The following is a 14,231-nucleotide window of genomic DNA, read 5'->3' as shown; positions in this document are numbered from 1 at the left end:
GTGGTACGTGTCAAAGTAACAGCCACACGAATGCCAGGACCAGAGGTTCCCCAGCAGAACATTGGCCAGAGCATCACACTGCCTCTGCCGGCTCGCCTTCTTCCCATAGCGCATCCTGCTGCCATCTCTTCCCCAGGTAAGCAGTGCACACATACGGCCGTCCGCATGATCTAAAAGAAAACGTGATTTGTCAGACCAGGCCACCTTCTTCCAGTGGTCCTCCATGGTCCAGATCTGACACTCATGTGCCCATTGTAGGCACTTTCGATGGTGGACAGGGGTCAGCATGGCCACTCTGACCGGTCTGCGGCTACGCAGCAAGCTGTGATCCACTGTGTGTTCTGACACCTTTCTGTTATGGACAGCATTAAGGTTCTCAGCAATTTGTGCTACAGTAGCTCTTCTGTGGGATTGGACCAGACAGGTTAGCCTTTGCTCCCCAGCACGTCAATGAACCTTGGCGCCCATGGCATGATAGGACATGACCCCATTGCAGGTTCACCTTTTGTACTTCCTAAGTTAGACCACTAGGGAACAAGGCCTGTCTGTTGTTTTGGAGATGCTTTGACCCAGTTGTTTAGCCATCACAATTTGGCCCTTATCAAAGCGGCTCAGCTTTCTCCCGCTTCCAACACATCAAATTCAAAAACGAACTGTTCTTAAAAAAGCAAAGGAAAGCCCAGCTCTTAGTCACGTTCTCTGACGCACCTAAAACATCGCGATGTTTTCCCCGGAGAAACCCGGCGTTCACGTTCTGCACTGCAGTCTCGCGAGATGTGAGGAAGCTGACAGCCCCCGTGCCCACGGATCAAAGATGGACGGCGGCGGCGGAGGAGGAGGTAGCGGCGGCTTGATTGGCAATAACAAGCAGAGAGCGATGTTACCCAACAAAAGCAGAGGCGAATTCGTTCGTAACCAGAGGAAAGACTCAGAGGTAGGATTTGGCCAGTCGTAAATTGCAGCACACTGTAGTTTGTCTTTGTTGTTGTTGGTAGTCAGCACCGCCGGCGCGGTAGCTGAAGTGAAAAAAAAAAAAAAAAGGTTCGTGTCCGTCGCCGAGCGAGCCGGGAGGGCAGTCTCTGTGTCACTTAAGCGAAAACCCGTGTTTAATGTAAAATCTTACGGCATGTATCGCTCGCATTTGGTGGCATTTTCATAATTTCTGTCACACTACGTTTACTTTCGCTTAGTTACAGATTCCTAATCGCGAATAAAAATGCCAGCTGGTTGGTATTAAATGATAGCTTCCCTAGTACTAGTAGTTTGATTCACACGTGACGTACGCGGATATCCTGAGAAAAGTCGGTGACATCAGTGCATTTAAACTGCTGTCTGTCTGGGCGGCGCAGCCGGTATCGCTGGTGCATCACAGCTCCGAGTCCTGGACGTCGTGGGTTCGAATCCGGCCAAGAAGAAGTGTGCGTAGTAGAGCTTGTTCTTCCCGTGGGTTTCCTTCCCGCCACTCACTCCGACTTGTGTTTCAGATGAACTGCTGGTCACTGAAATTGCCCGTACTGGCGTATCATACTCGGCTGTGCAACCGGCTGATTAACATTAAATTTTTCTGAGATTTGAAGTAGAAAGAAGAAGTTGTCTGAAAGCAACTTGCATTCCCTTACTTATGTATACAGGTCGTTAAGTGCCTCGATCAAGGGTATTGCAGCAGGAGGTGGGGATCAAACCTCCATCTTTTAAGTCCAAAGGTGTTTCTTGTTGTTACACTACCTGATGTGTGACTGACAAGACTTGAATGTAGCATAGAACACTAAGTTACCTAACTTGGGACAAAGGTATCTTCTAAATGTTTGGTAACTTGCATTATCGACCCTGCATTGGATATGCAGTTGATAACAATGAATGATTCACAATAAATTTTCCATTTAGTGATTCCTATTGTAACCCTAAATGCCTTGTTAAATTCTATTCTAGTACACGTTAAACTTCATTATCAATTTATAAGTTAGACGAAGATGTTTAATTAACATTGATACCCAATACTGTGTTATGTAAGCATGTTCAGTCCTGTGTGTGGGTCTAGATCCAGTCTCCTGCTCACTAATTCATCAGCTAAAACCTGTTTTTCTATTCCTCCAGGGATTGTCTGAGTCTCCAGACCTGGAGTTTGAGTATGCCGACACAGACAAGTGGGCTGCAGAGCTGTCAGGTGAGATATTTGGCAGGTGGTTGTAATCTGATGTGTTGGATGTTGTGTCCTCTCACAATGATGCTTAACATTTGCTCCAGAACCATGGCTCCAGCTCTTCAAGTTGCCACTCCGTTGGCAGTATGTGTTGCTGTGCTGCAAAGGCTACTCCTGCACCGGTGGGGAGTTTGCTCTTTTTTGGCAGTAGCACTTTTTCCCCTTAAGGAACCTTCAGATCACCTAACACCACAAAGTGATGGTGGTAAATATTAGCAGTTTTGTGTGTCCTTGTCAGCACAGGCACATGAAGGCAAGTTCCTTTTGTAATTCTATAGATTGTCTGTAGGGCTGATTTTTTTTTTCTCCCTCCTCCCCCCTCCTTTTTCTCCATTGTATTGCATCTCAGAGGTTTTTGCTATGCAATGCAGCTTGCAAGCTGACAGTGTGGAGTTATGTGATTTATATGGGTTTAGTAAATCAGGGAATTTGTCTGAGTTAATGTTGGGAGGTGAAATGTCTGTAGTGTTTGGTTTCCATTCTATAATGCTGCAGATCTTAAAAGCAGTGATTGCATAGGCCAGGAACTGTAGAGTGTGGTTCTTGTTAGTAACTTGCTCACACAATGCTGTTGTCTGACATATTTATTCATATAACTGATGCTTTTTTTCTCCAAAGCAACTTACAATGTTAGTCTACCTACAATTATTTACCCATTTGTACAGCTAGATTATTTTGCTGGAGCAATTTAGGGTAAGTACCTTACTCAGCGGTACTACAGCTAGAGGTGGGGATTGAACCTGCAACCTTTGGGTCCAACGGCAGTAGCTCTAACCGCCACACTACTGCCTGACACATGCATACGAGAAATGGAAAAGCAAAGGGTTTTTTAATGTCTCTCATCCTTTCACTCTTCCCCAGAGCTCTACAGCTACACAGAGGGGCCAGAGTTTCACCTCAACATGAAATGCTTTACAGAGGATTTCAGAACTCATGGTATGCAACTGATTAAATTTAACACTTCAGACAAAATGTGCCAAGATTAGACAGGGTGGTGTGTAGGTGGATTGGGACTGGCTGGAACTGTGTGTTGTTATTCTGGAACCTGACAGGAGTGGCTGTGTGTTTGTGTACTAAAATTGTTCAGGATGACATGTGTGCATGTTGAATGCTTTGCTTCCTGGCCCTTTTTTTTCCTCCTGCAGTGAAGGATAAAAAGTGGACAGAGCTGAGTGCACCAGAGCATCGTGCCCATGCCATGCGACTTCTGGATGGGCTGGACGTGACAGCCCGAGAAAAGAGGCTAAAGGTTGCCAGGGCCATTCTGTACATGGCACAGGGTAGGATCTTTTCCTCAGCCTCTACAGTCTCTAATGGCAGAAACATCATTACCCCCAACACCAATATTTCTGAACTTTTGGAGCTTTAAAATGAATGATAGTAATAACAATAATTATGGAATTGCCCTTAAACCATGAAAAATGAGAACTTGTTAAATGCTAAATTAGTGAGATTCAAATTTGCTCTGTTCCATTTTGTTTACCAATAAGTGTTTACCGAAATGGCTATAATATATTGCAACTGACAAAACATGTATGCTTAAATGTATTCAAATACCTTGCTGTCATGTCACATCTGTCCTCATAGAATTTTTTTAGCATACATGAAATTGAAGCATCATTTTACAAATGCTTTGAAATAATTCTTACTATTAATGAGAAATTGAAAGACCTCATCCTTAAATTACTGCATCTGACACATATTGACTGTTTTTTGCTGTTAGCAAGGGAAGTTTTCTCCTCACAGTGCCTCATTCTCAAAATTAAATTCTTATGACCTGTAATACACAGTACTGAACAGTCTTTACATTTAATAAATACCTCTACATCTTTTGTCTGCTTCCACTGACAGGTACATTTGGGGACTGTGAGTCCGAGGCAGAAGTTCAGCAGTGGATGAGGTACAACATCTTCCTGCTGCTGGAGGTTGGCACCTTCTCTGCCCTGGTGGAGCTACTAAATATGGAGATAGAGTAAGGAGACAAGGTTGTTTATCTGTTGTGTTCTACATGGGGATTGAGTACTTCTGACTTTTTTTATACAGAGCTGAAGATTGACGGTGGACAGTTTTCAGCATGGACTGAGAAAGGGAACAGTTTTTTTTTGCATTTCTTTGCGTAGATCAGTATGACAATGTTATTAGATCAGTCAGTGTGCCATAGTTTTTGGATGTGAACACAAAATAAATGTCTGGCAGGGGAAGGCTGATGGCTCGACTTCTACACCTCCTTTTTAGCAACACTTGGTTCTTGTCAAATTTCCTGCTGGTTTTGCTATAGTGCTAGTTGTTAAAGATACTGAGAAAGTACCAGTCTATCTTTTAAAATAATTCTGTAAAATTTAAAATACAATCCAAATGCATCTGTAGGACTAGAGTAGAATTATTTTTAATCAAATTATCCTTTTTGATTACTAAGTATTTACTGCATTGTGCTACTGTTTTATAGAGCTCTATTTCACTGTATATTCAGGAGAGGATGTAAAATATCCAGTGAAAATATCAATAGAATGTGTGCTGTCCCCATACTGCCAGTTCTGTAAAGCAGTTTGAGAGAGCTTAAATTGTTTTTTTTTTATTTGGCTGATACATTTACATTAATTCATTTAGTTGTGGGTTGACAACACTCTAAAGTGTTATCAGCCCACACTTTATTCACCAACGGTGAGTCATACTGCTGTGTACACTACTTAGAATGGGTTACTCATCCATACATCAGTGGAATACACTCTCTCTGTCACTCACACACACTATTGGAGAACCTGAACAGCATGTCTTTGGACTATGGGAGGAAACCAGAGTATCCAGAGGAAATGCCCATGCAGACACAGGGAGAACATGCAAACTCCATACAGACTGAGCAAGGATTGAACCCCCGTTATCTTGCACCATCCAGGTGCTGTGAGGCAGCATGCTGTACCACCATGCTGCCCATGATGCTTTAAAGCAAATTATGGAGCTGCTTACAATGACCTGCCTACTTATGAAGGTGGTGTTTTTTGTTTTTTTTAAACTGGTACAATTTAGGGAGGGTACCTTGCTCAAGGCCGCTTCAGCAGAAGGTTGGATTTGAACATGCACCCTTCAGATGTAAAGGCAACACCCCTGACCATTTTTGTATTTGCTTAGGTGAATGTTTACTAAATGAATTTCTATAAATTAAATTTAAATTAGGAACTTGAAAATGTAAAAAAAGAAAAAAAAGCTGTTGCACTAAAGTAGCCATAGTATAAGCAGAATACATGGCTTTATGACCAGATTACCTCATTGTGTTGTTGCAGTGCATCTGAATTACACATTTATGCTATGGTAATTCAACTAGCTGTTGCCTAAACTTCTACTTTAAGGCGTGTGATCAACAGTGTTGTTGGATGGAATGCTCTTTTGTTATATAAGATATTTGATTTCTCAGCTTTCATATTTTACCTTCCCTACCATCAATTTTACATACTTTTCGTCTTATCTTTACGTTTTCGATCAGCTTTGTAAAATAAATTCAGATAACTGAGCATTTGGAAGAAAAAAACATTCAGAATTAAACTGCTTTGTAAGTTATTAGCTTTTTCTTGTTTTTGTGATTTGTTCAGTTTGAACTAGTTGTGACATTTTTCACATCCTGAAATTAGGGATTTTTCATTTGGATTTGCTGTTTAAAAAAAAAAACTGAAATCTGCTAATGGAAGGGAAGTAACTTAATTGTTCAAGACATGAGAAGCTCTGCAGTAGTACCATTCAGCAAAGTACAGTATTCAAGTCAAACTGCTCTGGTAGAAATGTCCAGGTTTATAAATGTGTGCCCTTGTCACTTGTTTTGGATAACAGAAAATGACTAAAAAGAATCCTGACTAAAACTATAAATAACCTTGGCAAAGTAATGTACTGCTGTCTGGCTACTGTGGTGTCCTTGAGCATGTGCAACATAGTCTCTCTCTCTCTCTCTCTCTTTCTCTCTCTCCATTTTCCCACAGTAACAGTGCTGCCTGTACTAGTGCAGTGAGGAAGCCTGCCATCTCGCTAGCTGACAGCACCGATCTCAGGTAACACTTTCCCTCGGCAGTCTGTCCTGGTTTTGCTCATCAGGCAGTTAGTGGTTAACCCCTTCTCTGTCCAAATAGGGTGCTGCTGAACATTATGTACCTGATGGTGGAGACCGTGCAGCAGGAGGATCTTTCGGACAGCCCAGAGTGGAGAGCAGCCCAAGACACTTTCAGGACTGAGCTGGGTAGGTTAGTGCTTGGGTGGTGCTGGGAGTGGGTAGAGAAGAACTGGTGCATAAGTGACTGTCAGTAGGACAGGATACAGGCAGACCTAGGGGTTTGAGTTGTAGGACTGAAGGAAATATTTAAGATCTCTTGATAGTGCAGTATGAACAAGTGCAATATTCATTTTGAAAGGAAATGTGATCTTGTGATGCTCACTCTTGGTCTGAGAGTTAAGAAAATGAGTTTTCCTGTTGCTGATCACAAATGTGCCTTATTCATAGTACTGTTTTAACATGTGCAATTGCACCCTGACTTATGAACTAAATGTTACATGGATCAGGTAAGTGCCTCGACGTCAGTTCTGTATACACCTACTCGTGTAACATGCGTCCACAAAAATGGCTATATTAAGCGACATTGTCAGTCATGTTTCTATATCTGTACCCCTCTGTCTGTTGATGAAATTTTGACTATTCTGTGACATACATTGTTTTGGAGGAAAGTGTGTGCTGGTTGAATAAATTTAATATAAATGTAGGCAACAACCCTGACATCTCTGCATGGGACATCCCAGCATTGGGAACTTTTGTAAATTGTCTGTCGGATTCCCTCATTCACAGCAGATGCACAGCCCAGAGGAAAGGACGTTATCAAGTGATGTTTGGATAGCCAAGCTTTTCTTTGTAAATTACTTTATAACCTGTAATGGCTGGCAGGGTGGTGCAGCGGATACTGCTGATGCCTCAAAGCTCCTTGACAATTTAATTGGATGTAGGTTCAGTCCCCACTCAGTCATTGTGGAGTTTACATATTGTCTCTGTGTAGTGCTCAGTTGTTTAATATTAATTGAAGTACACCAGGTTTATTTTTTGTGGGGAAAATAATACTGGGAAACAAATGTTTGCATCCTTCCATGCATAGGATAATTATCTTATTAATACTAATTTGTTTTAATACTTGCCTGATTTGAGTCGTTTGGTACATTTATTCTCTCCAATCATGGCTAGGAAATTGCGAACTCTGCTGGAAGGACAATCGTGAACCTTGTACTAAGTTGGTAGAACTAGTGCAAGAGTGTGGTTGATGCTGTGACTGAAGTTGTTACTCCTCTTGATTCAGGCTCTCCCCTCTACAACAATGAACCCATTGCTGTTATGCTCTTTGGTATGGTGACCAAGTTCTGCAGTGGCCATGCTCCTCATTTCCCCATGAAGAAGGTCCTGTTGCTGTTGTGGAAGACCATCCTGGTAAGTTGAGGCATGATGCTTCTGGTTAGTTTTACACTGTTATGGATTTGCTTTCAATTTGTTCCTCTTTTTTTAAAAAGAAAAAAAAAGAAAAAAAACAAAATTCACTTGAAAAATAAAGTATTAATGTTTTATAAGCAATTCAGACTTAATGTCTTTCTTCATGGTAAAGCAGCCATTTCCCTCTTCAGTAATTTTCTGTCTGTACTTGTCATCCTGTGATGTTGCCCCTTCTTCCTGGTGCTTCCCCAGTTTACACTTGGGGGGTTTGAGCAGCTCCAACACATCAAGATGCGCAAGCGTGAAGAGCTGGGTCTCCCACCGCTGCCTGAGGATAGTATCAGGGTTGTGCGCAGCATGCGGGCTGCCTCACCCCCTGCATCTGCTTCTGACCTCATTGAGCAGCAGCAGAAACGGGCTCGTCGAGAGCACAAGGTACTGTCTGTTTCTCTGTGCTTGTGTCTGGGCCTCTCTTAGCCTCTGGGCAGCTCTCTGTGGTATACGATCTATACATACCCTTACTGCTTTCCATCCATCATGCAAACTTTGTATTTAAAAACAGACTTCAACAGTATAAGTCATGTTGATTTGGAAAGGGAAAAGGTAAACTAAGTTCAAGCGTGACACTGAGGTCAGGTTGTTTTTACCATTATTTAAATTGCTGATGAGAAAGAGATCTTAGTCTCCAAAGGGGGGCTGTGCTGCTTAAGAAAGGGGTGTCGAGATTTTCAAATGGGGCTCTTTCTGATCTGGGCCTCATTTCTTCCTGCAGGCCCTGATCAAGCAAGATAACTTGGATGCCTTTAATGAGAAGGACCCCTATAAGGCAGATGATCCCCGTGAAGATGAGGACGACAGTGACGATAATGATAATCCTCTGGAGCCAGAGACTTTCCCTCTAGAGCGCGATGAGGTCATGCCTCCACCTATCCCACATCCCCCCTGTGAGAGGGTGTCCTTCCCCAAGGGTCTACCCTGGGCTCCCAAAGTTAGGTAGGTCAGTTTCTTACCCAAGGAAATAACCTGCCCCCCCATAAAGTCAAACGGGTTTCTATACCTGGGCTCCTAGATCAGGTGTTTATTTCATACAACTTTACACCTTTCTCTTGGAAGAACATTTTGTATGAGATTTTTAAAAAAATATTCAAAATACCTGCTTTTACAGGGAGAAGGACATTGAACATTTTCTTGAGTCCAGTAGAAGTAAATTTATTGGATATACACTAGGAAGGTGAGTTCACATGTATTACCACAACATGCAAAAAAGCTTTCATGATTTCACTTAACCAGTAATTAAACCAATCAAAATTCTTAGGCTTCAATCATTTGGATATTAACATCTTTTCAGTTCAGTCCTAATTCATCCTGAATATCACAAATGATCAGATCAGCCCTTTTCATTAGCACATGCACAGTTTTCAAATATCTTTGACCTTTATTATGGTTTAACTCATGTAAGGCATTCATGTATTGTTGTCAGTGTGCATTGTGACATATTTTGGCTAGTTTTAACTTAGTTCATTCATGGTTCTCAAATGTTTGCCATTGTTTGCAGTGATACAGACACTGTTGTGGGCCTGCCCAGACCCATCCATGAGAGCATCAGAACACTGAAGCAGGTACAACCTTGGAGATCACTCTTAACCATATGCTTAGATGATTTGGAGAGTATGTTGATAGAGAGCTGAATGGGTTTTTTTTTTTTTTTCTCTTTCTGCCCCTTACCCATAAATCCAAACAGAAGTTTTCCAGTATGCCCCAAACTCTTGTCACAGATGTCGTATTTTTTTCCTGTTACAGCACAAATATGTATCCATTGCTGAAATTCAGATTGCCAAAGAAGAGGAGTACCAAAAGACTCCATTGTCTGTGGTGAGTTGACACCTGGTCATATGATGTGTAGAGTTTGTCTTCTGTGTCTCCAGGTAATCGTGTGCTACGCTTATTGTTCATCTTTGTGTATGTGCTCATTCTTATGCCAGGGAGAAGAAGAGGTTGAGTTGAATTCTACAGAGCTGCTGTACCAGGGCATACTCCCCAGCTTGCCTCAGTATATGGTGAGATTCCACCTGTGCTCTAGCATTTATCTGGAATTCAAGTGCTTCTTGAGCTGTGACAATATCTGCATACAACAATGAACATTAAGGTTGCACCTGAGATTCCAAAGGATTTTACTGATGTTTTCCATGCTTCTTTGGTTGTCTGTTTCTTATCAAGAAAATAATGTATTGCTTTCCTGCAGACCATGTAATTCTCTTTACTTCAGATTGCCCTTCTAAAAATCCTTCTGGCTGCTGCTCCCACCTCCAAAGCCAAGACAGACTCTATTAACATCCTTGCTGATGTTTTGCCAGAGGAGATGCCGTATGTGCTTCACCTTCATGCTGTTATAGCTTTATTGTCTTGCCACATGTGCATATGAGTTTGTGTGTTGAGAGTTCTCTTTGCCCCTCCAGAACGACGGTACTGCAGAGCATGAAACTTGGTGTCGATGTGAATCGGCACAAGGAGATCATCGTCAAAGCCATCTCTGCGATCTTGTTACTACTACTCAAGCATTTCAAACTTAACCACATCTACCAGGTACTCTCACCCACAGTTGTGGCTTTATGCTGCACTGCTCCACAATATCTTATAACTTAGTAGTACAGTTTTTTTTTTTTTTTTTTTTTTTTTTTTCCCCCCTCCCCTCCTCTTTATTTCGTAATAATGCCTTATGGCTGTTATGTCCAATGTACGCATTTAAAACACACACTTTTGTTCTTCCCTAGTTTGAGTACATGGCCCAGCATCTGGTCTTTGCCAACTGCATTCCCCTCATTCTCAAGTTCTTTAACCAGAACATCATGTCCTACATCACTGCCAAGAACAGGTAAGTTGTGGTTTAGTGGGTAGGGGCATAGTTGGTGTGTGTGTGTGGAGAGAAGTAACAGTGTAAATCTTCCACAGTATATCTGTGCTGGACTTCCCTCACTGTGTGGTGCACGAGCTGCCAGAACTTACAGCAGAGAGCCTGGTAAGCCTACATGGCTTTCATTCCACCAAGTGCGGAACTGCCCCAAGCCTGTGTCTGTAGTGTGCCTGTTAAAGTAAACAAGTGACAAAAGAAATCATTAGAATAGAAAACTTTAGGTCTTAGCAGGATGTATTTCTGTATCCCAGGAGGCTGGTGACAACAACCAATTTTGTTGGAGGAACCTTTTCTCGTGCATCAACCTGCTAAGGATCCTCAACAAACTCACAAAGTGGAAGCACTCCAGGACAATGGTAGGCACCTTTCTGTGTGCTTATTTGTCCTCTCCATGGGCTGACTCACCATCTATCTTACTATCATCCTTTCCCCAATTGCCTCACCACCGCTCATTGGTCCTCTCTCTCTCCACATGTGTAATTATGCATGTATTATGTGTGAATAAAGGTACTTTATTTTTTTTTTTTTTAAGATGTTGGTGGTCTTTAAGTCTGCTCCAATCTTGAAGAGAGCTCTCAAGGTCAAGCAGGCCATGATGCAGCTTTATGTGCTGAAGCTACTCAAAGTCCAGACCAAGTATCTGGGGCGCCAGTGGAGGAAGAGCAATATGAAGACTATGTCGGCCATCTACCAAAAAGTTCGTCACAGGCTCAATGATGACTGGGCCTATGGCAACGGTGAGTCTGTCATCTCCCTGTCAAGACAGGTTATCTTAGTTCAGCTGCCTTCCACTTATCTGCGGTAACTAGCAGTTATATCTGGCCATTGTCCATAAGGACTGTCACATTGCTAAAGTGTGCCTGTGCTAATCTGAAGTGCAGAAAGATAAATGACAATTTTCAAGAGATCAAAAAGTCTCATTGATTTCAGGTTATGATACTGTAACATGGGGTAGCAGATGGCATAGTGGTTAGAACTGTCACCTTCCAACAGAAGGGCTCAGCTTTGAATCACCGCTTCTCTTTTGTATGAGCTCCTCTAATAGTATTGATCAAGGTACTTACTCTGAATTGCTACAGTATAAGGTGGTATTATTGTAAGTAGCTTAGCTTACAAATCTATAATCACCGAAAGTTGTCTTGGATATAGGTGTCAGCTAAGTGTAATTAATAAAGCTAAAATTCTTCTGCTAGGAAGCTGTATTTGTCATAATCACTGTTTCACTTGGAGACAGTCAAACTTGGTACTGTAACATGCAACTAAACTACATTTGCCCTTAGTTATTTCATATGATTTATTAATATGTAGAAGTAAACATTTTTGTGCAGGATGTCATTCTTACATTTTGAAGGATTTTGTAAATCTTCTGGATGTACAGATGTGAATTTTAATGCTTTAATTATGTTGTGGCATTTCAAAGTGATAAAGGTCATTACTCCAGTATTTCCATAAGTATCAGCATCCTGTTATAGATAACAGCCCTTGTGGAAATTGTTCATTGTGTTGCATCGCTGTGGTATCGGTGCTCAGTGATCACTGGGCCAAATGTGAGTTTCTCCCATGGTAACTGATCCCAGCTGTAGCTGCCCCAGTGTAACTACTTTGGTTTCCTGGCAGCAGACCTGGACGCACGGCCCTGGGACTTCCAGGCGGAGGAGTGTGCGCTGCGGGCAAACATTGAACGTTTCAACGGCCGCCGCTATGACAAGAGCCAGAGCAATCCAGACTTTGTGCCTGTGGATAACTGCCTGCAAAGTGTGCTAGGCCAGCGGGTGGAGCTTCCAGAGGACTTTCAAATGAATTACGACCTCTGGCTTGAGCGAGAGGTCTTCTCCAAACCTATCTCCTGGGAGGAGCTGCTACAGTAGGGATCCAGCAGTGCCATATTTCCCACAAGACTCTGTATGCCATGCCAGAAATGCATTTTACAGACCAACATCATCACCCTTCATTCTCCGGACCACAGAAGCTGACCTACTTTTTTTCTAGCCTCTTTGGACCAGAACCACTGGACAGTATCCACTGCTCCCTGCGGACCAGATGATTCCTGGTGACGCATTTGTATATCTCGCTCTGGACCCGACAGTACATTGTATTGTGCTGCAGTGTCAGTGGTACTGGACCAGAACCACCTGCTGCAGTGACTGGATTGCTGGAACTATCACCTCTTGAAGTTACACTACTATTCTTTCATGGAGACCTCTTAGAATCCCATGATATCTTGTGCTTGAAGATGTCTGATGATCTTGTGCATATGTGTATGTCGGCTTGTAGAGGGAACCAAGCGTGTTTATGTTACTCAGTTCCTTTGGTTGGTTTTTATAAGTGATATCCCTGTTTTCTGTATTAATATATACTGGTAGCTAGTGTATTAGTTTTTTCTTAATTTACCTTAAATTTTACAGATTTTATCTTTTTTTTTTTTTTTTTTTTTTTTAAACAATTGTACAAGTTTTACTGAAACAGATTCAGGTTGTGTTCCTTGGTGAAAGGTGGAGGAGCAGTTACCTTCCTGCAAGTTCATCCTGTGATCTGTTGTAAGTCTTATGTGACTGGAGCACAGGTGTGGAGACCTAAGCTGGGGTCACTTTCGCGATGGAAACCATGTTGTACTGGCATGTAGACCAGCTTTATGTCAGTTGTTACATATATGAGGGACCTCATATAAAGCCTTTTTTATAGCTTCTGTTTAATGCCGTTTTAGATCTTGTGATCTGCTTTGCATTGGGAACTCGTTGAAATACAAATTGCTTAAGATGAAAAGCCTCCTGATGTAAACATTAGTCAGAAGGAGAAATGACTCATTCATGGAATATCTATAATTTGCATTATATAAATTTTGTACAAACATACTGGTATTAAATTGGTTTCTCTTCAGTATACTCGTTGTGTTTCTTTTCCTAGACCTTCTTGCTCTGGTGGCAAAGAGGACTGGAACCTCTTGTCTCGTGGAAGCTGCCGCAGGGGCCACTGGTGAAACCTCTCATAGTCTTATGGTGCTACAGGGCTCCGGAAAAGCTGCAGGGTTCATTTAAGTCTGACAACTGTTTACGAAACAAATTCGCTCTTATTCCACAGGTGGTCCACATTTCTTCAGGATCCTGATTTCAAGATCCTTGGTGCTGTTAGTCTTTAAAGCCCCTCTATTTACCAGTATTGCACCAAAGGTTTTATCTACACTACTTTGGTGTGCTACAGGGAACATGACCGAACCTCAGCTTAAAAACAAAAAAAGGGGGCGAGTTCAAACATGAAGGCTATGGTGGACTAATGTTTAACACAGTAATTCATCCTCAGTGGTGTGACATAACAAATAATACATGTACTCTTACCCCCCCCGTCCTATTGTGTTCCTGAAAACCAACCGAATATCAAGAAATATAGTGAAACTTTTGGCGGGAAGATAGGATGATGCTGCCACAAACTAAATTCACTTCCAAATAACCATAAATTATGCTTAATAACAAGGGGAAAATAGTATAGCACATTAAAATGCTAGGCAGTTTTAATTTTTAGTAGTGCCGGAGAAAAATATATAATTGCCAGAGGTTTTCCACTTCCGTGTATGTCCTGGATTTTTTTTTTTGGGGGGGGGGGTTTGAATCGCGCGCGACTGCACACGTTTTTTTTGAATCGTACGCGCGGCTGTAGGAGCAAACAGCCTCGTCTGTATT

The 14,231-nt window shown here is 42.0% G+C and overlaps 1 protein-coding gene across 2 annotated transcripts; it reads left to right on the top strand.

Moving 5' to 3' along the window:
* Nucleotides 1–795: 795 nt before the first annotated feature.
* On the top strand, nucleotides 796–13,400 carry strip1 (striatin interacting protein 1). 2 transcript variants are annotated; one of them, XM_018750701.2, is made up of 21 exons: nucleotides 796–934; nucleotides 2,095–2,164; nucleotides 3,062–3,136; nucleotides 3,346–3,480; nucleotides 4,052–4,172; nucleotides 6,166–6,234; nucleotides 6,313–6,419; nucleotides 7,519–7,646; nucleotides 7,899–8,081; nucleotides 8,419–8,639; nucleotides 8,812–8,877; nucleotides 9,202–9,265; nucleotides 9,447–9,518; nucleotides 9,629–9,703; nucleotides 9,913–10,010; nucleotides 10,103–10,229; nucleotides 10,418–10,518; nucleotides 10,596–10,662; nucleotides 10,809–10,913; nucleotides 11,090–11,294; nucleotides 12,178–13,400. In XM_018750701.2, exons 1-21 carry the CDS (start codon nucleotides 815–817, stop codon nucleotides 12,423–12,425), a joined length of 2,457 nt encoding a protein of 818 aa, XP_018606217.1. In that variant the 5' UTR covers nucleotides 796–814; the 3' UTR covers nucleotides 12,426–13,400. The 2 variants fall into 2 exon arrangements, with proteins under 2 accessions (XP_018606217.1, XP_018606216.1); XM_018750700.2 differs by having other exon boundaries at nucleotides 12,175–13,400.
* Nucleotides 13,401–14,231: the final 831 nt, after the last annotated feature.

The sequence above is a fragment of the Scleropages formosus genome, chromosome 16 (genome assembly GCF_900964775.1).
Source record: "Scleropages formosus chromosome 16, fSclFor1.1, whole genome shotgun sequence".
In the NCBI taxonomy this organism is placed as follows: Eukaryota; Metazoa; Chordata; class Actinopteri; order Osteoglossiformes; family Osteoglossidae; genus Scleropages; species Scleropages formosus.
Note: the sequence above shows the minus strand (reverse complement) of the source record. Positions and strands in the feature narration are given on the sequence as shown.